At 52.8% G+C, this 26,187-nt stretch overlaps 10 protein-coding genes across 10 annotated transcripts; 2 read left to right on the top strand and 8 right to left on the bottom strand.

The window, feature by feature from the left end:
- Nucleotides 1-925: 925 nt before the first annotated feature.
- On the bottom strand, nucleotides 926-1,693 carry VFPPC_17943 (hypothetical protein; the record flags this gene model as incomplete). The annotated part of the gene is made up of 1 exon (XM_022429611.1): nucleotides 926-1,693. The coding sequence occupies one exon, from the start codon at nucleotides 1,691-1,693 to the stop codon at nucleotides 926-928; it is 768 nt and encodes a 255-aa protein (XP_022285335.1).
- Nucleotides 1,694-1,738: 45 nt separating this feature from the next.
- VFPPC_17942 (hypothetical protein) lies at nucleotides 1,739-2,414 on the bottom strand (the record flags this gene model as incomplete). Its single annotated transcript, XM_022429610.1, has 2 exons — nucleotides 1,739-2,130; nucleotides 2,171-2,414. The coding sequence occupies 2 exons, from the start codon at nucleotides 2,412-2,414 to the stop codon at nucleotides 1,739-1,741; spliced, it is 636 nt and encodes a 211-aa protein (XP_022285336.1).
- A 342-nt stretch (nucleotides 2,415-2,756) lies between these two features.
- VFPPC_17941 (glutamine amidotransferases class-II domain-containing protein) lies at nucleotides 2,757-4,299 on the bottom strand (the record flags this gene model as incomplete). Its single annotated transcript, XM_022429609.1, has 4 exons — nucleotides 2,757-3,070; nucleotides 3,146-3,890; nucleotides 3,951-4,046; nucleotides 4,102-4,299. 4 exons carry the CDS (start codon nucleotides 4,297-4,299, stop codon nucleotides 2,757-2,759), a joined length of 1,353 nt encoding a protein of 450 aa, XP_022285337.1.
- An 815-nt stretch (nucleotides 4,300-5,114) lies between these two features.
- VFPPC_06064 (WD domain-containing protein) lies at nucleotides 5,115-7,453 on the top strand (the record flags this gene model as incomplete). Its single annotated transcript, XM_018285160.1, has 3 exons — nucleotides 5,115-5,651; nucleotides 5,706-5,810; nucleotides 5,885-7,453. 3 exons carry the CDS (start codon nucleotides 5,115-5,117, stop codon nucleotides 7,451-7,453), a joined length of 2,211 nt encoding a protein of 736 aa, XP_018142163.1.
- A 533-nt stretch (nucleotides 7,454-7,986) lies between these two features.
- On the bottom strand, nucleotides 7,987-9,423 carry VFPPC_06065 (HEM oxygenase-like, multi-helical; the record flags this gene model as incomplete). The annotated part of the gene is made up of 1 exon (XM_018285161.1): nucleotides 7,987-9,423. One exon carries the CDS (start codon nucleotides 9,421-9,423, stop codon nucleotides 7,987-7,989), a length of 1,437 nt encoding a protein of 478 aa, XP_018142164.1.
- A 1,453-nt stretch (nucleotides 9,424-10,876) lies between these two features.
- Nucleotides 10,877-12,420, bottom strand: VFPPC_06066 (thiamine-repressible mitochondrial transport protein THI74; the record flags this gene model as incomplete). Its single annotated transcript, XM_018285162.1, has 4 exons — nucleotides 10,877-11,140; nucleotides 11,195-11,236; nucleotides 11,322-12,083; nucleotides 12,139-12,420. 4 exons carry the CDS (start codon nucleotides 12,418-12,420, stop codon nucleotides 10,877-10,879), a joined length of 1,350 nt encoding a protein of 449 aa, XP_018142165.1.
- Nucleotides 12,421-13,154: 734 nt separating this feature from the next.
- On the bottom strand, nucleotides 13,155-14,095 carry VFPPC_13952 (periplasmic binding protein-like II; the record flags this gene model as incomplete). Its single annotated transcript, XM_018291724.1, has 2 exons — nucleotides 13,155-13,777; nucleotides 13,834-14,095. The coding sequence occupies 2 exons, from the start codon at nucleotides 14,093-14,095 to the stop codon at nucleotides 13,155-13,157; spliced, it is 885 nt and encodes a 294-aa protein (XP_018142166.1).
- A 790-nt stretch (nucleotides 14,096-14,885) lies between these two features.
- On the top strand, nucleotides 14,886-16,620 carry VFPPC_06067 (major facilitator superfamily domain-containing protein; the record flags this gene model as incomplete). The annotated part of the gene is made up of 3 exons (XM_018285163.1): nucleotides 14,886-15,291; nucleotides 15,348-15,603; nucleotides 15,660-16,620. 3 exons carry the CDS (start codon nucleotides 14,886-14,888, stop codon nucleotides 16,618-16,620), a joined length of 1,623 nt encoding a protein of 540 aa, XP_018142167.1.
- A 5,977-nt stretch (nucleotides 16,621-22,597) lies between these two features.
- Nucleotides 22,598-23,061, bottom strand: VFPPC_16265 (hypothetical protein; the record flags this gene model as incomplete). The annotated part of the gene is made up of 3 exons (XM_018294018.1): nucleotides 22,598-22,788; nucleotides 22,838-22,949; nucleotides 23,002-23,061. 3 exons carry the CDS (start codon nucleotides 23,059-23,061, stop codon nucleotides 22,598-22,600), a joined length of 363 nt encoding a protein of 120 aa, XP_018142169.1.
- Nucleotides 23,062-24,491: 1,430 nt separating this feature from the next.
- Nucleotides 24,492-25,928, bottom strand: VFPPC_13953 (hypothetical protein; the record flags this gene model as incomplete). Its single annotated transcript, XM_018291725.1, has 1 exon — nucleotides 24,492-25,928. The coding sequence occupies one exon, from the start codon at nucleotides 25,926-25,928 to the stop codon at nucleotides 24,492-24,494; it is 1,437 nt and encodes a 478-aa protein (XP_018142170.1).
- Between the last annotated feature and the right edge of the window lie 259 nt (nucleotides 25,929-26,187).

A 26,187-nucleotide genomic window follows, 5' to 3' on the forward strand; every position in this document is an offset into this window, starting at 1 on the left:
GTCAATGTAACCCATTAAGCTTCTACAGCCAACCTGCACGTTGCAAGTCATGAGGAGCCGTGGGAGCACGGAGAATTGACCCCCTCGCAAACCCCCTTCGTCTCACTCGGCAGCAGCTTTGGGGAACGAATGCTTGTGGGGGAATGATTGTTTGCCCATCTGGGGAGCACGATGTCAACTGTGAATATGCCACCCTGGCCGGTGCTTTTATTTTTTTAATGTTTCTGGTTCCTGGCCGGCCATGTTTATGAAAGTGGCTTGGGTCCAATGCAAGCGTTTTGTGCGTCAAGTCCGCTTGTCTATTGATCCGGGAGTTTAGCCACCTCCGCAATAACACAGTTCAATGGATAATTTGTCGACGGGACCTGGAACAGCAACACACTGTTGACATAATCGGGCCGTCGCCAACCATCAAGCTTTTGGTAGGGGGAAAGGGGAGGGGGGGTTGCTCCAAGCAATGTTCAGCCCAGTGGTAAAATTGACAAAACGCGATTCCTTTTTATTCAACTAGACTACGTATTAGTTGGCTTGCTGAATACTAGTCTATCAAAGACATCCCTCACCCGCTTGACTCGCTTGTTCCTGGCGTGCGATGTCAATTGGAGACGGACTTTACTCCCGGATACCATGGCACCAACCTAAGCCTGTGGAGTTGGCGGGCTGGTGCAAAGAATCCATAGGCGTTTGTCTGGAGAGGACAGGATGAGATGACAAGAAGGAGATTGGAGGCTTGAATGACATTCTGCAATATCCAATTGTTGTCCTTGAACCTCGTTCATCCGGCATTGATGATTGCTGACCAACTCCAATAAAGCTCTTTATTGTCCGCGCCGCCCAATCAACGAAATCTGGGCCATCGACGACAAGCCGAAACAACATCGTGACTCGTGCCGCATCATGACGCCAAGCATGGAGAAACAGCGATTCAGAGCCTCGGGTTTCCCACATTGGGCTCCCTGGAACCAGTCGGCATGATTGCAGGTTGGGGGGCAGCCAATGATGTCGGACTAGGAACCGCTTGGCTTTCGAGCCCTACACTGGCCCGCAACCACTGGGCAGTTCGAGAAGCGTCTCGGACACTAATCACATCAGGATGCCTCATCTCGATTAAACTGCTGAGTGACGGTGAGGCCTCAACAAGGCCAGGCTCTGGGACCGCCTGCGTCTGCTCTGCCGACTCGTTCTCGTGCCCGTTCCTGTCCTCTCCACTACGCTCTTCCTCCACCCCTTCCATCGGATCATGTTCGAAGGCAGCATCAGCGAATTGTTGCTGCTGTCGTCGTCCATATAGCATTTCAAGAACCGCCCATGCATACGTCCTCACCCAGCTTTCTATCAGCTCAAGCTCCAGCATCTGACGTTCTCGACGTGCCGTCAGCCGAGATTCCCAGAAATGTTGTTTCTCTTCCAGGGTCTCTCTCTTGATCATCCTCATCTCCTCTGTCACGCTGGCATCTTGGTCAATCTGTCGATATTGTGCCCCCCAGCTCTCGAAGCGGTCGTCGTCGTCCAGAGCGAAATGATCGTCGACACAGCCTCGGCAAGACCATTTGTATTTGGCCGATACAAGGACGTGCTGGAACTGTGGTGGGCAAAGTGACTGGGCATTGCAGCTCCTGGTCGTGCAGCAAAGCTTGAAAAGGTTGCAGTGCTTGCACCCCAGGTACTGCAATGTGGCAATGCAGCACGGCATTTCCGCTGCCTGTACCGCTCTGCACGGCAAGACAGACGTTTGTGTTTATCGGAATGGGGGACGAGACTCTGTGAAAATGGGTTTTCCGGAAGTGCAACAATCGCCACGACTGCTGTTATCTCCGAATGGTAGCCAAGATTGGGCAACCTGTAGTTGCAATGGGTCGTCGTAGCAGCGTGATGATGAACGTTTCAACACCGTCAAGGTTGCTAGTTCTTTCCTTCGTCCATGGAACGCAACGTATCTGCCAGTATGTATTTCGCTGCAGTCGGTTAGAGATACACCCAAGGCCAAGTCTTTGCCAGGTATGTGATACGAAAGATGACCGGTGATGCCAATGATAAGATGAGAAGAATGGAACGAAACGACATTGACAGGACAGACTGACGCGGGGGCATGTTCTTGCTTCTCGCTCAGGCACTGTGGCTGGCGACTGCCTCATCGCGAGGTCAAGCAGGAGGAATTATGGCTCCTGGCTACCGTTGGGTCTGCTATTGGCGATGAAGCAAGTTTTGCAGATGCGTTGCGGCCATGCGCCGGCCGGGTCTATCGTGCAAACAATCCACGTCAGTGTGTAAGTAGTGTGGAGTTTGTGCCCATCATAGCGCTGCCGCGTTGCTTTGGTCAAAGTATAACGACGATGGCGTGAATCATTTGCTCTACGGTTTGGCTCAAAAGGCACTTGCTCGTTGAGTTCGTTAACGTAGGTGAGCCACATCATGGTGTTCAATAGCGGCGACAAAGTGTGCCCTTTGAATTTCCACAGGCGCCCATCATGGCTGGTGAGCAGTCGAGAAATAATAGAGCCATTCTGTGGTCGTCACGAGCACAAGAGAGGAAACATTGAAATATCGCGGGGTTCAAACATTCCACGTATGAGAGGCATCACTGCCCAAGGGTATAAAGTCAATCTCTTGCACACTTTTTCACATGCCCAAGCCCCAAACCAAGATCCAACGCCGATATGCTCCAATACCGCAAATGTGCGCATGGCTATAAAAACAAGATCCAATCTAAGACACTCTAAAATCGTACACCGTCTCTTCACCCAGAAAGTAGCGTATTATCGCAACTCGTTCGCGGACAGAGGGGTCAAGGAACGCCTGCTCACGTCAGGGCTCAGACTTCGTGAGCACAGAGTCTGCGCAGCTAATTTCCTGTAGCCATCGAAGCTAGATGGCGTCGTGCCGCTACCAGGACTAATGGATGTGCCGCTAGGCGGCTTCTCGTTCGAAATGAGGCCCTTGGTCTGAACAAAGGCACTGGAGCGGACGTGATAGGGGTCTCGTTCGTAGTACTTGTCAAGGATGGGATGCACCATGACTGTCTGGCGATGAATGGTGAGGATAGAGTTTGTAGGAACATTCACCCAGTTTTCTAGTTGGAGCACAGGGGGGAATAATAGTCAGCCTCACTCCTCAACCACAAGCTTTGCTCGCGCCATCAACTCACCACGCTCAAAAGTCAAAGGCTCGCTAGCCACAAGCACGATATCAGCCCCCTTGTCCTTGCGCTCCATCTGATACTGCCTGTCGTTGGGGTCAGCGGTCCGCGTCACCCACTGCGTACCAGACGAATAGTACAGGCTGGCCGCCTCGTCCTTTGAGCTGCTAATATAGCGTGTGCAAATGACACTGTGGCCATCCGTCACAGCAAAGTTGAGCAAACTCCTAGTGTCGACATCCTCGTTCTGCAGCACATCCTGGGGAATCGCGTCGGTCAGCTCGTTGATCTGCGCAATAGTCTGCTCCACGGCCTTTCGCAAGACGGTCGGTCCGAAGCCACTCTCGGGCGATGAGCTGGGGTCGTGGCCGAGCCGCTCGAGGGTGTCGAGGAACAGCGCAAAGGCCCATTCGCTGTCGGTGCCGCCCTTGACCTCGAGGAACCACTTGTCCGCCAGGCGGCCGCCGAGCTTTCTCTTGATGTGTTTCCAGCCGCCGAGTCCGCCGTTGTGCATCCACATTAGGCTTGCGTGGGTAAAGGGGTGGCAGTTGTCCTCGCTGAGCGAGCCTTCGGTCGTGGCGCGGACATGGCCAAAGATGAGGCGTGAGGCCGTCTTGGAGGCGATGCGCTGGAGGTTTGTGCAGTTCCATGCTGGGATGGTGGACGTGAAGAGACAGGGCGCTGCCCCGAGCTTCGGATCCGTGTAGAATCCTATACCGAAGCCATCGGCGTTGTTTTGTCCTCGTCGGGTGTCCTGGGGTTGGTTAGACGGCGGCTCACAAAACTACGGCTAGTTTATGGCGTGGGGACTAACTAGACGGAGCCGCGAGTCAAAGGACTGTTTCAATATGGAATGCGTCGGGTCGAGAATTAGCTTGGACAGGAGGATCTCGTCGCTGCCTTTGTATACCTGTGGTCCCATACCGTCAGTTGGAATATCCGACCTCGGAGGACGTTGAACGTACCAAGAAGCGGCACATGATTCGCCGGGAGAGTGACAGTTCACACAGCAAAAAAGATCCTAGGACGAGGAGCGAAAGACTAAAAGGAATAGAATGATTGTTATAGTTGTAGGATGCAGGAACAGTCTTTGCGAGGTCGAGATGATGTCTGCTTCTGGGAGTCAGCGATATGGATGGGACGTGGCCAATTGTGAATCGCATCTCCAAATGACACCATACCTTGGATCCAGGGTTGCCACTGTGGCGTGCGGGAAGTGGATCTGAGTTGGATTTGATATTGATAAGGGGAAACGGGTATTTAAAGGCAGCGTGGACAGACAGTATGGAGCAGCCTGGACAAACAATGTGCCGGATTCCATCCGTGTCAAGGCGTTGCTTAGGGAGGGCGAGAGGGTTGAGAATCAATTGATGAGACTGGAAGAATGTGAGACACTTGTTGACCGGTTGACCAGTTGAGCTGCAACTGGGAGGCACATGGCACGTGGCCAATCGCTGTGGCGCCGCAGACGGCCATTGACCAAGCTGGCAGGGAAAAAGATGGGAATTGTGATCCTTCAAAACGAGATGATTCCTCACGATACGACGACCTCGATAATAAAATCTTTGAAGCGTTACATTATGAAATGCAACGTGTGCCGTGTCTGCTCAACCGTTCGTCTTGAGTTCTGTGGCTGAAGGTTCAAACGTTGACGGGTGTGGCTGTGCACCGTTTCGACTGCATTCTGCACTGCACATCACATCAACGCGACTTCCCATTTACACGTCCGCGACGCCAGACCGCGTCTCGCTTCACATCTCCACCCCCAGCCTCAACCATGGATCTCTGAATCCTGTACAAAACCGGCCCTGGTGCAAATGTCTTTCAAGCAGTCCTTTTATTCTTTCTCCCAGAAACTAATAAAATAATACCGTGCGAGCCTGTGCCGTAGAAATACTACCGACTCGACACGCCTGCATCTGATATTGGATATTCGATACACAAACTTCAGCTGCCCGCCCACCCGCCTGTGAGCAGAATGCAGCATCACCATGGCTCTGCTGTCCCTGACATGTTGCCCTCGAGCCCTCCGGCCCTCAGTTCTTCCCCGGCAAACCCATTTCTCTCGCCAACCCGAACCAGTCGCCGCAAGGAGAAGAGAAACCCGTCCGTCACGCCTAGAAGGTTTGGCCGTTTCTTCACGCCTCGGTCAACGTTGCCAACGGAAAGCCGGGCTGCCCTAGGACTCCTCAATGCATCCGCCACCAACCGTCAACTCATCTCTCCTCAATCACTGGCCGCTGACCCGTTGAGCTCGGATCCGATATGCCCTTCATCACCAACTGAAGCCCTGGGGCACGTGGATGCTAACGGGGAGAAGAGGAAGCGGGCAGAGCTCGGTGGCCAGACTGTTCCAAAGCGACGACGAGGTCTGCTCGTGGATGACACTTCTCCCCCTACACTTCGACTTCCCGGAAGAAGCTTCCACATGTCTCGGGACGGCAATGTACAAATGGTGGAACAAAGTCAAACAGATGCGAGAGACGGGCTGGACGACAGGCGGCGAGCTACCTTGGTATGCCATGTGCTAATGACCCTGAATCCGGTGACGATGTGCTAATTCCGGCAGAGTCACTTCTTCAAAGCTAGTCGCAGTGGAAGTATTGGTGGCATGGAGGAAAAGTCGCTTTCCGTTGCACCCAGTCTTCAGCCGTCCGAGTTGAGAACAAACCTGGTATGTCCTGACACTCCACTGTCACTGTCACTGTCACTGTCACCACACACAATCATCTCATCATTTTTATGCAGACCCTCGAAGGATATCAGCCGGAACCCATTCGCAAACTTCGCAACCGTGGTTTCGCTGCACAGCTGCTGGACAGGGAGCATGGATTCGCCTCTCACACTGGCAGGCAGTACCTCAGCTTTCCGGCCTGCGACCCTAGAACTCTCACAGCATCCTTTTACAGCGAAAGCCAAGACACCCACCTCTGTACCTCGTATACCAGTCCAGGCAACACCATCCCCTTTAGTCTCGCCAGCTGCCACGGTGCTCCTGTAACCGTCATTGGCGACGAGCAGGGCATTGTGCGGTTCTTCAACACCGACACGACACACGACCCGTTTGAGTCCAAGATTGGAGTCCACGTCAAGGTTCACGACAATGCCATTATGGATCTGGACCTGTCCGTGGACGACTGTCGGCTGGCAACGGCCAGTGGAGATCGAACGGGCAAAATCGTCGACGTGATGACGCAAACAGTTGCTGTCGAGCTCGCCAGTGGACACTGGGACTCTCTCCGTCAAATCGCCTTCCAGCCAGGCGCATGCAACGGCAGCACGCTCGCGACATCAGACCGAGCCGGCCGTGTGCAAATATGGGATTTGCGGTGTTCTTCGATGCCCACACAGTGCTTCTCGGCAGAGGGCGTCGACTACACAGGCGAACGCGACACCACGCTTGAACCCGTCGCCGCCAAAACCATCAACACCATCACCAACGCCCACGAACGCACCATCCAGGGAACCACATCAACAGCCTCCATCACCGCCATCCAGTGGCTCCCATCGGGCAGGGAACACCTCCTCCTCACCGCCAGCGAGGCCAACGCCTCCATCAAGCTCTGGGACACGAGATACATCAAGCCACGCCGACAGGCAGAAGAGACGCCCCTCGCCATAACCCCCCAGCCCACATCCCACGCCTGGCGATCCTACGGCATCACGTCCATGGCCCTCAGCACCGACGCCTCCCGCCTCTACGCCGTCTGCAAAGACAGCACCATCTACGCCTACTCCACCTCACACTTGATGCTCGGCCACGCACCCGAACTCGACGACTCCGCGCCCAAGCGCAAGCCCTCCGGTGCCCAGGGCCTGGGGCCTCTCTACGGCTTCAAACACGACTTCTTCCGCGCCTCATCCTTCTACGTCAAGTGCGCGCTGCGACACCGCACCCCCGCCAACAACTACCAGGAGGAACTCCTCGCCGTGGGCAGCTCAGACAGCTGCGCCGTGCTCTTCCCCACGGACGAGCGCTACCTGTACGCCAACTACGCCAAGCAGGCACACAGGCTCGACGAGCCCACACCCTCGCACTCCGCGACACCCTCGTCACCTCCTTCTTCCGTTCCTATTTTCCGGGCCGGCACGCCCCTTGCTCATGGTCATTCCCGCGAGGTGACGACCTTGAATTGGTCGCACCACGGCAAACTGGTCACCGCGTCGGATGACTACCTCGTTCGACACTGGCAGGCGGATGCCAATAGGGCCAGGTACCTGCGACAGGTGGGTGACTTTGGGCCCGACAGACACATGGCTGGGTGGGCGGACGTGCTGTCCGTCTGGGATGCTGATGATGATGACGATGAACATTGACCAACATTTGGGGACCCTGGACGGGGTTATAATGCACATTACCACAAACTGCATTTTGCATGGCGTTGGCATACAATACACAGATATCTGCACAGCATAGCAAGCAACAATGACATTTTTCAAAAGACCCCTGAAGGACCACGTATTGGACCATGTGACTACCTAGGTAGGTAATAATACTCGTAAACGCTACTAGCAAACTGAAATGCATGCCCACAGCCCACCTGTTGTGAAACCGCGGGTCCATCTCCAAGTCGAACGAAATCCCCAATATCCATGCCATGCTGACTCGCTTAACCAACGCCCCGAAATGTCAATGGAACAAAAAACGCCACGGATGCAGTAATCGTATACTTTTGTGCCTGCTTATGCAGGTCAATCATGATGAGGAGCGAGCGAGCGATAGTAAGGCTTGTACCACCACGCCGGGGGGGGCGACCACAGCCTGCTCATCTCCGTATTGAGCGTGTTGAACATGTTGAACGACCGGGACCGAGCCAAAAACAATATGTTGAGCCATCCGCATGTGCCATCTACTCCAAGGATGCGGCCCGTCGGCCCGAGAAGAGTGCCCCAACTATGATCATCCCGATCGCTATCCCCAATACCCAATTAGTAACTTGCTCCCGACGCAGGCGTTTCGAGGCCATCTTGAGGCTCTCGGCCAAGTCCGTTGCCGAGTCGCTCGTGCTACCGCCGCCGTGGCCCCTCGAGGGGTGAGGGAGTGTCTTTTCGAATCTCACCGATTTGGAGAGCCCCGGACACAACTCTATGCCTGTGGAGGAGGGAATAGTGGGATGGTTGTCAGGGTAGTGGGAAAGGGGTGTATTTTCTCGAATGCGGGCAGGGGTAGTATTGCTTTCCGGTGTCGACTCCTCGTCACTGTCACCGGTGGTATCGCTGCCAGACAGGCCAGAAGCCCTGTTTGATGAGCCTCTTGCGCTGCGTTCTCTGGTGACTACGACGCTGTCTCGGAAGCGATGAAGCGGAATGGGCTTTTTGATGATCGTGGCGACAGACCGTACCGAGACTGGGTTGTCAATGGACGGCTCGATGTTGTGTCCAGCGGCCATGACATGATCCAGCTGGGCAACGACGAGAATCATGTTTTCGAATATGCAAATCGCCTCCTGCACAATGTCATGCTTTTCCTGGTAGCAGAGCATTCCCTCGCAATCAGCGAGTTTCTGCTTAAAGTCTCGTTTCAAGTCTTCGCCGTCCTCGGGGGTGTCAAAGTGGAAAAATGCAAGTGGCAGCCTGCCGGAAGAGTTTCCAGAAGAATGCTGAGCTTGCTCCCCTTCCGCCGTCCCGTTTCTTGCATCTGTTGGCTCGCGAGATCTCCAAGCCGGCATCAAGGGAGGATTCGTGGCCACCTTATCCCAAAACTCCCTGCCCGCAGACTCAAGGGTGGCCCGTATGAATCGACCACCCGCGAAAAGCGCCATGTACATAATGTACGAGTACGCCAGCAGCACGTGCGGCTTGTTCTTGATAGCCCGACCAATGTGGTTCACAACCTCAGCAAGATGACCCGTCTTGCTCACAATGGCCATCTGCTCCCTCGTCTCGGCTGCGGTCCACCCCGTCATGGACTGGATATCCGCGACAAGACGATCCGTACGAATCAGCCCGGGCATGTGCAAGAGGTCCAGCGTTTCTCGCAAGCCATCCGAGACAATCGGTTTGCGAGGTTTGCGAGTATCTGGCTCCTGTGAATCATCATCTCCAGCCTGTTCCGCAGGTTCGTGAACAATCTCTTGCCACGATGATTCAAAGGTTGAGTAAATTGGCGCAATGTGCAGCAAGCCCGAGGCGTAGACATAGGAATCGCCTGCCTGAGGGGGCAAAACTAGCGGCAGCCTCGCAATAATCAGCTTGTTAAGCCGGGAGTGAATGCTCCTTGTGGCAACGGCAATCGACTCGGCCAGCGGTCGATCTTGGCGAAACGAATCAAGGGGAGTGGATGTCATTTTGATCCCGTTTCTTCTTTTCTTTGTAATTTGCTTTTGCTAATGTATCTTGTAATGATGTGATGTACGAAGCCTCATAACAATAAGGCCGAGGTCTTTATCAAGGAGAGGTTGATTGAAACCTCCTGTTCTCTAGGTGCGTTGGTATCTATAGGGAAGACGAAATGAAGGAGAAGAAAACGATCGATATCAAGATTCCCTCCGTCCTTAAGTAGACAGGCAGGAGTCGAGGCCGGAAAACAAGCCAAGGCAGGCGCATCCAGTCTCGACGTTCTCGGAAGGAGCAGCATCAACAGCAGCAGCAGCAGCAGCAGCAGCAGCAAGAACACATTGTCAGCGGCAAACTTGCGTCAAAAGCATCACCATTGGATCGTAAAGTGACGATATCGCCTCAGCTTGATGTAGTGATACGGTGATGACAGATCAGAAGACTCGAGTCTCAGCTGCACCATCCAGACAAGAGACGTCACCCAGACAATCTGCGAACCGTTCGTTGGAGAAAAGAAAGCAAGACCGAGGAGTCGAGCATCCGCCACTGGCCATTAGGCGAGTTTTGTGCAAAACCGGCGACTTTCGGCCTTATCGCAGCATCAAGGGTCCAGTGCCAGGTTTTTTGAGATGGCAAAGCGGAGATGATTTGACCAGGGTGCTTGACGCCTCTGGCTATTGATTCTGCTAGTACGTCTTGGTCTCGGGATGCATTATCGTCGGACAATGCATCATGTGGGAAGGGACGGGGAGATGAAGGCAGACCGGAGAGGTCTTGTCGCGAGGGGAACTGGCGAAAACACAAAACACGTCACTGCCCAGGCAAAAAAAAAAGCAGACGAGAAAAGAAACTTTGGGATAAAGAACACAAGAATTCCATGTCATCGGAGAATTTCCCATATTTCCCCCTCAAAATTTGCCACATGTTCCTGGGTTTTTGATGTTGATAACTGCCCACTTTTACGGAGTTGTCAGTTTGCTCCGCCGATCGAGGAATAGGCGTGCCATCGATCAGATGCTGCGTCCTCCACTCCGTCGTGAATTGCAAACCGGGTACGTGGTGCGCTGCTCTACCGTACTGTACTGTGGGAGAAGCAAAAAGAGAAAAATAAGAATTATAGACATTTTCGCGTATAGGGATTGGTCTGAAACAAACGCCGACTATGTGACTTGGCTCGAAAATTCTTGTGCAACGTCAGTTACTCAACGTGGGCAGAATGGAGTGTCGGCGATGAATCCGAATGGACGACCGGTTGGTCCACCAAATCAGCCAAATGTGACTGTTCATTGTTTGCTACAAGGCATGCATGCGTGTATGACTGCATGCTAGATCGGAGATGGGCACGCTGGCAGGCTGGCAGACTGGCGGCAGACTGGCGGCAGACTGGCGACCGATAAGAGATGTCCGTCATTGAAGCCCAATGATGATGCAAGTTTCTATCTCATGGTTGGAAAATTCCCAATTCTATACACTTCCCTGTTCTTGGGGGCCTTGTTCCCTTGTGTCCCCCTCCTCCCGGCTCTCGTTGTTTATAAAGACAAATGACACAAACACAACGGCTGCGCCAATCCAATACACAAAGCTCGAGTATTGTCCGTATTGTATCATTTCCCCCACCAGGGACAGAGGAATCGTAAGAGAAAGCCCAACCGTCACGACCAGCGGGGTGGTTAGGAGCATAGCAAACGCCCAAGAAATGTCGCTGACAAAGGATGCCAACGAATTAACCTGCGGCGTGTCAGTTGTGTATCAAGGTGCAAGCGTCGTCGCATGTCGACTTACGATGATGATTGTCCAAATCTTGCCGGTAGGAGGCATTTCAAACTACCCAAGTATTAGTCAAGAACACGCAGCAGTGCAGGCAATAGTCGGCAGGGTCGTAGGAAGGAAAAGGCAGCCCCCAACGTACCGGTTCAATATTCGTCCAATGCAAAATGAAAAACAGCGGCCACAGCAGCGCCAAATTAAACACGCCAACCAATCCAAAGAATAACCGCATGTCTACCTTGTCCTCATTGCCCACCCGTCTCTTCATCACCGTAACGTACATGCCGTAGACCACGGCGCTGAAAAAAGCCATCGAGTCACCAATGGCAATCTGCCCGGGTGTCTTGTGCGGGAACGACCCCCGGTTCTCGTCGCTCTCCCCCGACAAGTCGACAGTCGAGATCAAGACGATGCCGATGAGGGAGGCCATGACGCCAATCAGCTTGCGCACCGAAAAGGGCTCGACCCGGAACAGTGCGCAAAACACCAACGTCCACACGCTGCTTGTGGAAGTGAGGATCGTAACGCTCGCCACGCTAGTGTACTCCAAGCAGGCCGATGCAAAGTAGTTGGCAAAGAACCAGAGCATGCAAAACTCCAAGCTGAGGATGGCGGTTTCGCGAAACGTGAGCCTCTCGTCGCCGGGTTGCACGACAGCTTCCACTGCCGCCTCGTTGTCCACCATGAGGGTCTCCCCGTCGAGGTCGTCTTCGGTCGCCGCCTTGGTATATGAGCCCTGCTGCCTCTGCTCCGTCCACATTTGAACCAAGTCATTGCGTAGGCCGCGCAGGCCATGGCTGAGCAGGTATTTCACAAACATGGGCACCAGCGAAATCGCAAAGACGGAGGTATTGACGTAGACGAGAAAGAATGGCTTGTCGTATGTGTGGTCGGAAAAGATGAACTGTGTGCTCGTTAGTCCCGTTGCCTCAGAGCCAAGGCGGGTGATGGTTGCGTACGCTGGCTAGAAAGTTTGACAAGGTCCATAGGAACACCGTCAACAGCAACAAGCAGATTCCCAATGTCCGTCTCGCCACGCCTCCCAACCCCATGCTAGCCCAAAAGCCGGTGCGTTTCGTTGGCAATAGTGACGGGGCGGCCAGCGAAGCCGTCGACGCCGTCAATTCAACGGCATCTTCGCGTTCTCCGGGGGCGGATACCCGCCGATGATTTGCATCGGTCGCATCGGCAGAGCTAGCAAAGGCATCTTCGCCGGCGTGTCGTAGGTTTGAAGTCGTCATGTTCGTTCATTTGGCAACGACGGCGACGATGGCGTGCGACAATCGGTACAGGATCGCTGATAAAGATGTTGCAAAGCGGGACAGTCACAAAAGGGGAGGTCACATGTGAGACGTCAGGCACGAGGCCAACAGGAGACTTGGCTATGCCCGAGTTGCGCACCAACAGGAACAGTAAACGAAGGAATAAAACAATGGAATGCGTCTCCGGCGTAGACGTCAAACGGGCCCAGGGTCGGGCTGCATGAGTGATTGTCGTGATGGTAGATGGAAGTTGAAGTCGGAAGGATAAGAGATTGCGAGACCATCCCGTCAAAAGGTCAAAGTGGTTTGCGGGTGACGCGGATGCCGGCAGGGAGCAGGGTTTCATCTTCGCGGCGTCAGCGCCAAGGGGCCAACAGCCAATGGCAGACGGACTTGGCGTCGAAATCTTGACCAAGTTGCCGTCCGGCCAAGATCCGAACCCAATCATCAACTCACCAAAATGATATGAGATGCATGGCGTGCCGATGTGATAGTTTCACGGCATTTGTCTTGTGATGGTGAAGAATTGGCGACGTGTATTTGTTCGGAAATTGTCAGAACATCACCGTCCAACCTGGACGCCTGCAAATTCACATCTACGCCAAGATGCATCGGATGACGGTCCGGTCCGCAGGCATTCACACTATGGCCAACAGTCAAACGTCAAGATCCTTTATCTATGTCGTGCGCACCAACTTCCGCTTCACCTCCCATCATACCCTCACAACCATGGCACCTGCATCCATCCCCTTGCCTTCCACCAAAACACCAGCCTTTCTCAACACATTCACACAATTCCTCACAACCTCATCTTTTACCCCTTCCGTCTTGACGGGAAACTTGACCGTCTTGAGCCACTCCTTCGCATCAGGCTCTGTGTACCCCAGCTCCGTCGAGATGTACCGAACCGCCTCATCCTGATTCTCGGTAAAGTGCTGTACACCCCGATCCAGCTTCTCAAACAGCGTTTTTACACGATCATCCCGGCTCTCGGTCAACTTGGTCGACGCAACAATCTTCCAGCTGCTCCAGGGGGTGTAAATTTCGCTCACGCGTCGAATCTCGCCAGAGTCGTAGTACTTTTTGGACGTGAAATGTTCCCACATGAAGAAGTCGGCCTCGCCAGAGTTGACTGCGTTGCGAAGCTTGTCAAAGGTCTGGAGGACCACCGTGTCGGAGAAGTGGGTGTTGTCGGCGAGCCATCCCTGCTGGTCGGCGAGAACAAAGCCCATCACGTAGGATCCGGAGCCGATACGGGAGACGCCAATTTTGCTGCCTTTGAGAGAGGCAACGGACGTGACTTCGGGGCGTTGTGCTCCCGTGGAGATGGCCCAGCCTGTGGGAGTCAGCGGATTTCGTGAGACACACCGCAGCATGCGGCCGAATACGTACACAATGGGGTATCGACATAGGTGCCGACGAGGCGGTACCCTCCGTCTCCTTCAATGCCTTCTTTCCCGAGACCTGCAATCCACCCTTCCGTCAGGCCGATGCCAATATCAATTTCGCCCGCGCGAATGGCCGTAATCATGTGGCCGGTGCCGGAGGGAAAGGGTATCAGGGTGGCATTGAGACCGTAGTATTTCTGGGCAAAGTAGATGGGTGTTGAAAAGTGCTCCGGCACAAAGCCGATGCGCAGCCCTTCTGACGGCATTTTGGCGGTTGTGTTGAGAGCTGCAAGTTGTCACAAAATGTTGCTTCAACCGATGACGTGAGATATTATTGATGGTGGGGGAGGGGCTCCGGGTGGCTGCGGCAGAATCATCCTGAAGAATGCAAAGATGAGATGTCAATTCGGTTGAATTGAGCACGTACTGCGAGAATGTCTGTCCTTTATCATTTCTTAAGCGATAGACGATTTCGCTTCAATATCCTGGATAGATAGGTCAACTTTCATCTACCGGATTCAAATGCATGATGCCTCGGCTTTAGGGTAGTGCCGATCGATTCCAACAACTCTGCTTATCAGATGTGGTTTGGTTCATTTCGTCCTCCTTGTGCCAGAGACCAACGACTGCCGCTTGGACCCAATTGCAATATGCAGTCCGCGCGTCGATTACGTGCCGTTGCGAAACGACCCAATGGTGCACCGAGCATATGCCCAATCTACATCCGATGTCAAACACCAGGCCAATACGCGTATTGTGTCATCGGGTTCGAAACTGAAATACGATGGGGGAAGGAAAGGCAGGGCTGAAGAGGGCTTAGCTTGGCGGTGCTGATGATCCTGGGCGAGTCGGACCCTCAAATGACCCGCCGTTCCATCATCGTTGAGGATCCTATTTCCAAAAACTTAAAACTCACTTTATCAATCTTCTTGCTGTGGGACCAAATTTCATCCGTTTGGGTCGCTTCAATGGCGCGAACCTGCTCCTGTTGATTCTCGCATTTATTCTCGCGACTTCCCTCATGATCCATCGCCCCGTGTAGCTGCCATGTGTGCCATGTCCGACGTTGAGCTCGAGTCAGAAATGGAATGGGAGGAGGATGCGCCGTTCCTCAACGACGACGAGCGAGAGGAAGCCGACGCGGGCGTTGAACCGGAACTCGCCCCTCACGAACAGCCAGATGAGCCATTGCCGTCGAGACCACGCATCAAGGCGGCCCGGTGGCAGGCAAAGACACCCGGCACGATTGTCTTTCTCGCTGCCGTCTTGAAGTTTTGCATCACATCGAGCGGCATGTTGTTGCTCATCCCGATATACCGACTGATCGAGGATGCGCTGTGCCATGTACACTACGAAGACGATTCATACGATATTATTGATGAGATGAAGTGCAAGGTAGATGAGGTGCAGTCGCGGCTGGCATCTCTCATCGGCTGGTGCGGCTTGCTCACTTCTGTCATGAGTTTGTGGCATCTTCATACCCTGTGCGGTGAATGAAACCGACTGACAATGGCCTAGCACTGCTCGTCACCTTTCCATATGGCATGCTTGCCGATCGCATTGGCCGTAAACCTACTGCCGTCTTTGCATACGTCGGTCTTGCCATCTCGTTTAGTTTTACGCCGCTCCTGTTTGGCGAATTTCAAAACACTCTTCGACGGAATCCGTATATTCTCATGACGGGCTCTCTCTGGGTCCTGCTCGGCGGCGGTGTGCCAGTGTTGCTGAATACGCTGTATGCCATTGCTGCTGATGTCAGCACCGAGGAACAAAAGTATGTGCAGGTGCTACATCGAGATACAAATTTAATGCATCTAACAGGTGACACAGAGCGGCAAGCTTCTTGTATCTCACATTTGGCGCCACGCTTGGCGGCCTGCTTGGTCCCTTACTTGCAGGTTTGTTAATGTCCAAGTTTGGTCCATGGGTGCCAGTCTACGTCGCGCTGTTCGTCACGCCATTCATGCTCTGCGTCTTCTTCTTCATCCCCGAGACGTTAAATATCGAGACGAGGACCCAAAAGAACAAGGACCAGACATTCACCCAAGCCTTTAAACAGCACGTGAGCCATGGCCTGGATGATTTGATGCACTCCATGGACATGATTAAGAATGTCAATATCCCGCTGGTATTGCTCACATTCTTCTTCCAGTCGGCAAGATTTGCGGCGTACACTTCGGTGTTGGCGCAGTACATTAGCAAGCACTTTGGCTGGAAGCTGGCCGAGACGAGTTTGCTCTTGTCGCCGCTGGGCGTACTCAACCTCATCGTCCTGGTTGCCCTGCCCAAGGTGTCTGAGATTTTGGTGTCTCGTCGATTCAGATTTACGGTTTTCGGCAAGGACTTGTTCCTCACAAAGGTTTCGACGTTTCTCATTGTTGTGGGTGGCTTGATTGAAGCGTTTAGCCACAACGTGGTGCTCTTTTTGTTTGGCTTGTTCATTGGGACGTTTGGAGCAGCCGACAGTCCACTCGCCCGGGCTACCGTATCACACTATGTCGATGCCAAGTCCATCTCGAAACTGTATGCCCTCATTGGCATGATGGAAGTGATGGGGTCCTTCATTGGTGGGCCAGTGCTGGCAAAGCTGTTCAACATTGGCTTGGAGCGCAAGGGCATCTTTATCGGCTTGCCGTGGTTTTATATTGCGTTTTTATGCAGTCTGGCATTTATCGCCTTGCTCTTTGTGCGGCCGCCTCCCAGTGGCCTGGCTGCCGACGTTGATACTTTGCACCGCGAGGATGGGGTTGTGAATGAGTCGGCGACTGAAGACCCTCTGCGCCCAGAGTGAGGGATACACGAGGAATACCTGTATATAGGCGCTCGGAGCACAATCTATAGAGGCGTTCGGATTAGGAAATGTGTATTTTGGAATATACCACAACCGGTGGGAGTGTCACACAACGCAATTCCCACCAACGTGCGTCTGCAGCTGTGAATAAAGGAAGTTTACCTCGGACTAATTGTAAGTAGCTTTGGGTGTGCCTCGCGGCTAGTTTCTTCAATGATACAATTCTGCGAAGCTCAAGCCTGCAGACGTTGTATCAGCTCATCAGACTCTCGCGACGGTTCCAACCTGAATAAAGCTAACTCGTAAAAGCAAGGCTAAAGATGACCCGTTTGTTTGAGCTGGCCGTCGCAACCAACCGCAGGTCGACTGTTCAGCCCTGCACCGCTAACGGGGACTAGAACCAAGATTCCCCATGTGCTGACGACCCATCCGCGCAACCAAACCAACAAGCCCTTGCGTGGCGACAGCGACACTTTGCCGTATTTAGACCATGCCGTACGGGTACCATCACCGACATAACCAGATCTGTTGAGTCTGACCAATCCAGTTGGTTCACTCAGGGACTTTTTGTCAAATGGCTTGGGTGAAGTTGGGGTTGCGCATGTTTTGATAAAGGGCGCTCTCAGCCCTCTTGGGAACATGGACTTATTGCCAGCATCGTTTGTCGAGAGAATATTATGCGACAATGGCCAGCGGCAGCTATAACGCGACGGCCTGTGGTGATGGCCTCTTTGGGCCGGGTGTATGGACAAGCGGATGCAGAGGCGGATTCGACTTTTCTTGTGAGTGACCCGGGTCGAAGCCACAAAGAAAGCCGTCTAATAAGTGCAGTAACGTTTCAAGAAAGTATTTTGACCATATTGCCGGCATCTGTGTTTCTGGCACTGGCTGGTCCTCGAGCAGTGTATCTGTTTCGCACCAAGGACCGAACGAGGAAAAGAACCACCTATACCCCGAAACTGGTGCGTCTCCCCATCTTCTGTGTACAAGTCGACGTTGGAACTAAACGGTGTAGATGACGGCAAGCGCATTGGCAGGTCTGCATGTCGGTCTGGTTGCAATCACTGCGTCGTCAAAGACACTCAACACCAATCTATCGCTTGCGTCCGCCATTCTTGGTCTCTTGGCCGCATGCTGCATTGTAATTCTAGCCCACGTCGAACACGTCAAGTCGATTCGACCATCGTTTATCCTCACAATTTATTTGTTCATTTCTTTGTTGTTTGACGCTGCTCGGCTGAGAACAGAATGGCTGCTGTCCGTCAACAAGGCATACGCGGGATTGCTCTCCGCCGTTGCAGGCGTCAAGGTTGCGCTCATTGTGCTCGAGTCTGTCGAGAAGCGAAGCATTCTCATCGACAATGGCAAGACTCCGTCACAGGAGAGCACAAGTGGCCCGCTAAGTCGAGGATTTTTTGTCTGGCTGAATCCCCTCCTCATCACCGGATGGGCCAACATGTTGACCAACAACGACTTGCCTGTTATTTATGAAAAGTTGTCTTCGAGAAAGCTGGAATCCAGGTTCTCCACGAAATGGGACCGAGGTATGGACAAACCATGTGTGCCTGAGTTGCATAGTGCTAATCTGTGATAGTGGTTGCGAGGAGCAAGAAGCCCTGGCTCTTTTTGACGACGTTGAACGTTTTGAAACTGGAGCTCGTTTCTATTGCCTTGCCGCGGATTGGCATGATTGGATTGAGTATTTCGCAACCGTTCCTGATATCAAACGCTCTGCGATTCCTAAATATGGCAGACGGTCCTGCCACAACCAACCTCGGATATGGGCTGATTGGAGCATTTGCCCTCGTCTTTGTCGGATCTGCTGTAAGTGCTGCAAGACTCTATTGGACCTGGATACTATTGAACCTGAAGACTAAGGCGGATAGCTTTTGACTGCGTGGCATGAACACCTGACGTTTCGAGCCGGCGCCATGGTCCGAGGCGGTCTCATTTCTCTCATCTATCGGAAAATGCTGCGCATGCCCACAAAGGACCTTCAGTCGTCTTCTGCCGTTGCCCTCATGGGAAACGACGTCGAGACGCTCACCGAACGTCTTAGCAATCTCCTCGTCGAATCTTGGGCCAACACCTTGACTGTCGGCATTGCCATGTGGCTGCTCTATGTTCAGCTTGGCGTTGTCTTTATTGCTCCCATAGTCATGGCATTTAGTATGTGAACCAATTCATGCAAGCTCGGCAACCCCTACTAATGCTGCCCAGTCTCGCTCTCCCTCAACACCTGGATCGGCAAGCTCATGGTCCCCAAGCAAATCAGCTATCAAAAGGCGACCCAGGAGCGAATCAACTTTACCTCGGAAGTCCTAGGCAACATGAAGGCCGTCAAGATGCTTGGGTACACTGACAAGTTTTCGCGACTGGTTGAACAGAAGCGCGAAAACGACATAAACGCTGGCAAGAAGTACCGAACCCTCAATGTATGGACGAATGCTATTAGTAAGTGTCTCGTCTGCTTCTCAATAGGTCCGTCAAGCTAATGTGTGACAGCCAATGGAAACATTAGCATCACCCAAGCAGTCACCTTTGGTGCATATGCCATTGCAGCCAAAGTCAGTGGCCGTGACAACTTTTCCACAGCACAGGCAATCACCGCAATTTCCATTCTCAACGTCATGATGATGCCCCTTGCTAATTTGCTGGGCAATATTCCAACCTCGTTCTCCGTGTTTGGGTGTTTCAAGAGAATCCAAGACTTTCTACTGCTCGAGGAGCGAATCGACAGCAGAAAGTTTGCAGACCCCCAGGAAAAGGTGGTTGATGCAACGTCGGATGACGGTATTTCCGCCGCAGGCAGCGGTGTTGAGCTTGAAACCCTGGAACCCCAAAAGCGAGACGGCTCTCCCGTCACCATTACCGGCGGAAGCTTCAACTGGGGCGAGCGAGCGGTTCTTCAAGACATCAACACCACGCTTCCAAGAGGTGAAAACGGTTCTCTAACCGCCATTGTCGGACCAATTGGCTGTGGAAAGTCGACCTTTCTCAAGGCTATTCTGGGAGAAACGTCGTCGTCCTCTGGGGCCATATCACTGCGCTCAGGGGCTATTTCGTTTTGTGACCAAACTCCATGGGTTATGAATGCCACAATTAGGGCCAATATTGTTGCCGAGACAAAGGGCTTCGACAAAACGTGGTTCGACACCGTTGTGGAGGCATGTGATTTATCCATCGATATGGCTCGCTTCCCCGACGGTGCAGAGACTGTAGTCGGAGACAAGGGCTTGAAGTTGAGTGGCGGCCAGAAGCAAAGGATTGTGAGTGAATCTGTTTCCTGAATGAGGCTATCAGCTAACGTCCGTTGTAGGCCGTTGCTCGTGCACTATACTCACGAAAGAGAGTCGCCGTCTTTGACGACGTCTTTAGCGGCCTGGACAAGGTCACTGAGCAAGCCGTCTTCACGCGCGTGTTTAGCAAGACGGGTCTTTTGCGACAGAGTGGCACAACCATTATCCTTGCGACGCATTCAGGTAAGTATGCGTAAAGGAAGATGCGGAAAGAAAGGATACTAACGTTTTCAGTTCATCATTTGCCTGATGCCGACTTTGTGATTGCCCTGGATGCTCAAGGTCGGATCGTTGAGCAAGGGACCTTTGCCGATCTCCGCTCTAGGGGCAAGTACATCCAGAGCCTCGATATTTCAGAACCTGATTCCGACTCGGATAAAGAGTCTGTCGCAGAGTCCGGACCCAAGGCTGCAGACGAAACCGTCAAACCGATCACTGCAAAGGAGGAGGTCGAGCTCAAACGGTCGAGCGACACGGCAACGTTCAAGTACTACCTTGCCTCGACTCGGTGGTTCAACCTTATTATTTCGGCAGTGTATATTGTACTCCAGGGCGTTTTGATCATGCTCAGATGTAGGTTGTCGTACCAGGAGTGACGGATGTAGTCAAACTGACAAGTGTAGATGTCTGGATCACGTGGTGGGGAGACGGCAAGTTCAGACCGAGCGACGATGTCGGCTTTTGGCTGGGCCTGTACACTTCAATGAGTGTTGCAGAGACGGTCTTTATATCTCTAGCCATAATGTACGTTCCTGGATTTTGATCCCGAGTGAGATGTGTTCTGACATCCTGCAGGCAAGCCATCATCATCATCGGGCCAGTGAGCGGCAAGACTCTGCACAACCGTTTGTTGAAGGCAGTCATGGGGTGAGTTGATGATACACTCCCAGGAAACGCCATCTAACAACCGACAGGTCGCCTCTGTCCTTCTTAGCCAAGAACGAAACAGGATCTCTAGTCAATCGGTATGGTCCTTGCCCTTGGCCTGGGAATGGCCTCTAACTTGAAGCAGATTTAGCCAAGACTTGCGATTCGTCGACATTGTGCTGCCCATTTCCCTTTCCATCTTTCTATTTGGTAGGTTAGCTGCAATACATTCTCCAACTGTTGCTAACGTCGTGCAGAGGTTGTCAATGTCATCAGCATTGCAGGCCTGGCTGCAGCAGCTGTCAGCTGGTTTGCCATCGCCATCCCGTTTGTTGTCGTGGTGGCTGTGGTCATACAGAGATTCTACGTCAAGACGTCAAAGCAACTGCGTCTCCTCGAGTTTGTCTTGTCATTCATAACCGCAACCTATTCCAAGCTAACCCGCCCTTAGGATTGAGCACAAAGCGCCCCTCTACTCCCACTTCCTCGAGTCCATAAACGGCCTGCCGACCATCCGTGCCTTTGGCTGGATGCAACCGTATTGCGAAAAGAATATGCGACTCCTGGATAATGCACAGAAACCATCGTATCTGTTATACTGCATCCAGAGATGGCTGACTCTTGTTCTCGACTTGGTAGTTGCGGCACTCACCCTTTTGCTGTTTACGTGCGCCGTGGTGCTTAGAAACAAAGTCAACCCGTCGCTCTTGGGCATTGCACTTGTCAACATGATGGAGCTTGGGAACAACTTGAAGGGCATCATTATCCAATGGTCCACGTTGGAAACATCCCTTGGTGCAGTCACTCGCATCAAGGAGTTTACTGAAAACGCGCCGGTCGAGATTCAGCCAAAAGAAAACGTGGAACCCGAAGCTGCGTGGCCATCTCAGGGCAGCTTGCAGTTCCAAAATGTGTCTGTTCAATACGAGTGAGTTTGCCTGCGTTTTATTCACAACAGAGACTAATAATGTCCAGTACCCTCGAGGAGCCTATTCTCCGTGGCGTCACCTTGAATATCAAGCACAAGCAAAGAGTCGGCATTTGTGGCAGAAGTGGAAGCGGCAAAAGCTCTCTCATTCAAGCCCTCCTGCGTCTAGCTGATGTTGTCCAGGGACAGATCCTTCTGGACGGAGAGAACATCACGACGGTGCCTCGGTCGCTGGTCCGGGAGAAACTCAGCTGCCTGACGCAAGATCCATTCATTTTCACAAACACCATCAAGTTCAACGTGGACCCATTAGAAACACACAGTGACGATGAACTTGTCAATGCGCTGGAAAGAGTCGGACTGTGGTCCGTGATCAGATCCAAGGTTGACGACGACAAGGATCCCTTGCAAGAGAAGATGGACGAGACATTCTTTTCACATGGTCAGAGGCAGCTACTCTGTCTTGCAAGAGCGCTGCTTAAGAAGAGCTCGGTGCTAATTCTGGACGAGCCAACGAGCAGGTATGTACTCACAGTCTGTGACATACGGAAGTGCACTAACCTCCCCCCAGTGTCGATAGCCAAACAGACGCCAAAATGCAACAAGTCATTCGATCCGAGTTTGCAGATCGCACCGTCATCATGATTGCGCATCGATTAGACACGTTGCTCGACTTTGATGCGATTGCCGTGCTAGATAGCGGCGCATTAGTAGAATTCGGCTCGCCAAAGGAATTGCTGGGAGACGCAGACGGATATTTTTCGAGGCTATACAGAGCGGACCGATCAAAGAGGCGAGAGGATTCGTAACCCATCTTGGTGATACAATGCAATACAAATTAATTACCGACTCAAGTACATCCCGCCATCCACGCATCTTTTGACTAGATAGTAAAGGCAGAATAGCCCTGCAAAGCACCAATAGCTCCCACAGCAACAGCATTGGCAGCAACGCCATTCTTTGCATACCACCACCCGCTAGCCCACATAATGGCAATCATGACACCCGCAATCGCCTTGTGCACAGGGTCCCGCAACAGTGCCGGGTTCTTAGACCAAGCGTAGTTGATCAGGGCTGAGTTTGTTAGTCGCGAGAGCGAGCTGGGCGTCACGAAAACACGTACCGTTCATGATGAACATGCCACTTCCCTGGTACCAGCCTACCTTTGCGCAGGCCCATGCTAGACGGGGGAGGGTCTGGAATTTAGCATTGGACTGCCAGTCTTTGGCCGAGGTCTGGAAGATTGTTAGTGGTGAGATATTCGGACGGGTTTGGTTGAAGGTGTACCGTGTGGCCGAGCGAGAGGAGGAGCCATCCTGCCGATGTGAGTTGGAGTGCCTTGGACATTTTGATGAATATGATGGGACTTGTTGATGAGATGGAAGTGATGGAGATGGGTCGAGGTGTTTATATGAGATGGATTAGTTACCTCGGCTGGCTGGCTGGGGCAAAGTTGCTCCGCATGGTCCGCTACGGAGCCGGGGTAATGGGGGAATGTGGCGTTGGAGTTGGTGGTTTCAGACCTTCAACATGAGTTGCTTTGCTAACTGTGAGAGTGATGGTCATAAAATGGCATATTCTTGGTGGTCGCTTCTGCAGCCATCGTGGTGATGGTTGACTTTGATTTGGTCCAAATTTGCGGCAACCATGAAAGGCCAGCATCAACACCAACAGATCATCGGACGAGACCTGTCACAGCACGCATCCAATGCCCCAAATGCCAAACAAATACTTCCCAATTGTTCATTGTTGCCCTATGGTCCTGCGTGACAAAACTTATAGCACTGTCAAAGTGACATCCCCATGAATCCTTGCGTGCACATAAATCTCAACCTCCAGATTCAAGTCCAGCCTTACCGTCAAGAGGCTCTTCTCGCCCTTTTTTTGAACGGCTGGGCGAATCTGTGATTGTCGCACCGGTACTTGTTGTTGTCGAGGTATTATTTGGTTTCGCTGGACCTCGACCTCGCGATCTGTCTCAGGTTCGCCGTCAGCTTTCACGGTATCGTCTGTCTGCCAAGGCACAACGAACCACTCTCTGAGCCATCGTCTTGCGCTTTGTCTTGATGTCGCCGTTTCTGTGCTGCTGGACGCTGTCGTAGTTAGGGGATTGAGCTTTCAGTGGCTGGTGCACTTACTTTGGACATGGTGCAGCCGAAATTATCAATTCACGATGCTGCGAGATGCGATAATTTCTGACGACAAATGCTCAGATCAATTGTAGAGATGAGTGCAGGATGCAGTGTTTCCTGAGTAGCGATGCGTGATGTCATTGGCGCCATGGTTGCAATCTTGCGGCGTGGCTTTCGACAACCCTGTTTGACGGGACGAGAAGTTGGCAGAAAGCATCTGACATCCGCGAACACCGGAAGAGACTCGCTGGTGCTGGATGACAGTCGCTGCACATTCACGCTGGGCATTGAAAGTAAATTTGAGGTAATATGATGGGGTGCGCCAGGTTTGGCAATTGAATGTTGCTGGTGTTTAGTTTGCAACTCAGCGGTGGCCAGCAAATGGAATTGTACTATTCTCGATGGGCAGTTTTCCCAACTTCGAAAGACGGGTTCTGAATTCTCCACGGCACCATTTGCTCCAAGAACTCTGCGGATCACCTTCGACGACTTATTCGCTCAAGTTTTCTCTATTTCTAGTCAATTTGCCTTGCGGTCTACTCTGTCTACTCTATCCGATCTATCCACGGTCTAATCTAGTCTATCCCACGTCTATCCAACCAGCCAAGCAAAGACCAGCTTCAGAATGGCAGTTCACCGTCCCCATCAAACGTATCCTCGGAGCTTCTGCTCAACAAGAGCCGCCATCTCGTCCTCATACACAGCCACCAGCACAGGAACTTTCCCGTCATCCTCATCATCCACCTCAGGCAACAAACGAATGGTTCCAGCTGGGCAATCCTGGTGAGCGTGGGCCAAACTCGCCCGAGGATACTTTTCCACGTCCATCAGACCCTCCATACCTTTGTAGTTGTGGCCGGTCCAGTTCTCGAGCATGATGCCTTCCCATTCACAGTTCAGCGCACGGTCGTACGCATCCTTGGAGGCCAGATATGTGCCGTTAACTCGCTTTTGAACAAAGTTGATGACCATGCCCTTGTCCACGCGACGCAGGTTCGCTGCCACCATCTTGACGGCTCGGGCGAGGGTCTCCTCGTTTACTCCCGCCGTGGGCCAGTTGCAGAACGACTTGCCGGGCATTCTGCTGACCAGAGGGAATTCGGTATTTCCAGGCCACCTCGCTTCAGGGGGGGAAGGGCCGTAGTCGCGATCCTCACACACATGGCACCCAGATGTCATCATGTCCAGACGGACTGTGCCGCCTTCAGACATCTCGTCGTACAGTTCGTCGCGCAGCTGGATTCGGGCTTCTATGATGGCCACCCACAGAAGGGCAGCAGTGGCCATTTGGGCTTTCGTGTACCCCATTACCGTCTCGGGGACACCTCCGAGATACCTGGACACAACCTGGTCGACCCTGTCCTTTGACAGGAGAAGCTTCTTCGATCGAACAGCTTGTTCGATATCCTCATCATAAATAGCCCCAGGCGAAGGCACATACACATCGTGAAGCAGCTTCATCGCCGTCTCAACCCGCACCTCTTCCGCCTGGGCCTCCACTCGGAACGGCCCTGCAGGCAAAGCAAAGTACATGGCATCATCATCAGCCAGGCCGTCCTGAAAATTGAACTCGTCCAAGATTCTCAGAAACTTATTGCGCGCCTCAAGCCCAAAGATGGGTCTGAAAAAGGAAAACGCAAGAATCGTCTGTGTCGGACACACAGTAACCATCAACTTGACGGGAGGTGTGCCAACGCCAGCGGAAAAGTTCAGGCCACCCTTGAGCAGATAATCGCTGTGGACATTGTCCTTGTCAAACGGTGGGAAGGCGTTGCCGGCAAACTGGCAACCGTAGACGTCGTTGATATCGAAAGGGACTTCCCGAATCCAGAGCTGGGAATCCCCGAGTTGCGGCAACTGTGGGTTGGCGTTAAAGACTCGGCCCTTGAGAGGCCCGAGATTACGTAGGACGGCTTTGAAGGTCTCTCGGGTGACATATCTGATTTGGTTGGCTTCTTCGCCGTCTGCGTTGCCGGCGAGGGTTCGGGCATAGGGGATGACGACGTGGTAGTATTCTCTTGGGATGCGGTTCTCGAGGCTGGAGAGGCGGTACAGGAGCCGCTCGTTGTTGACGAAGGACATGATGGGAATTGGAGTAAGGTTGAGGTGAATCGTGCTTATGGATTGGGTGGTTTGTGATTGATGCGATGGCTGTTGAGTTGAGCATGATGCTGATGCTGGATTCGGTGACACTTATATGTTGAAGGGATCTGATACACTTGCATTGAATCAGAGCAGGTGTAAGCATTAGATTTCGTCTGTAACGGGTTCTCTGATTCAAATTTAATGGAACTGTCGTGAATATCAATCTCAGGGATGTAGATGAAAAGGGATTCACAAG

The sequence above is a fragment of the Pochonia chlamydosporia genome, chromosome 5 (assembly GCF_001653235.2).
Source record: "Pochonia chlamydosporia 170 chromosome 5, whole genome shotgun sequence".
Lineage (NCBI taxonomy): Eukaryota > Fungi > Ascomycota > Sordariomycetes > Hypocreales > Clavicipitaceae > Pochonia > Pochonia chlamydosporia.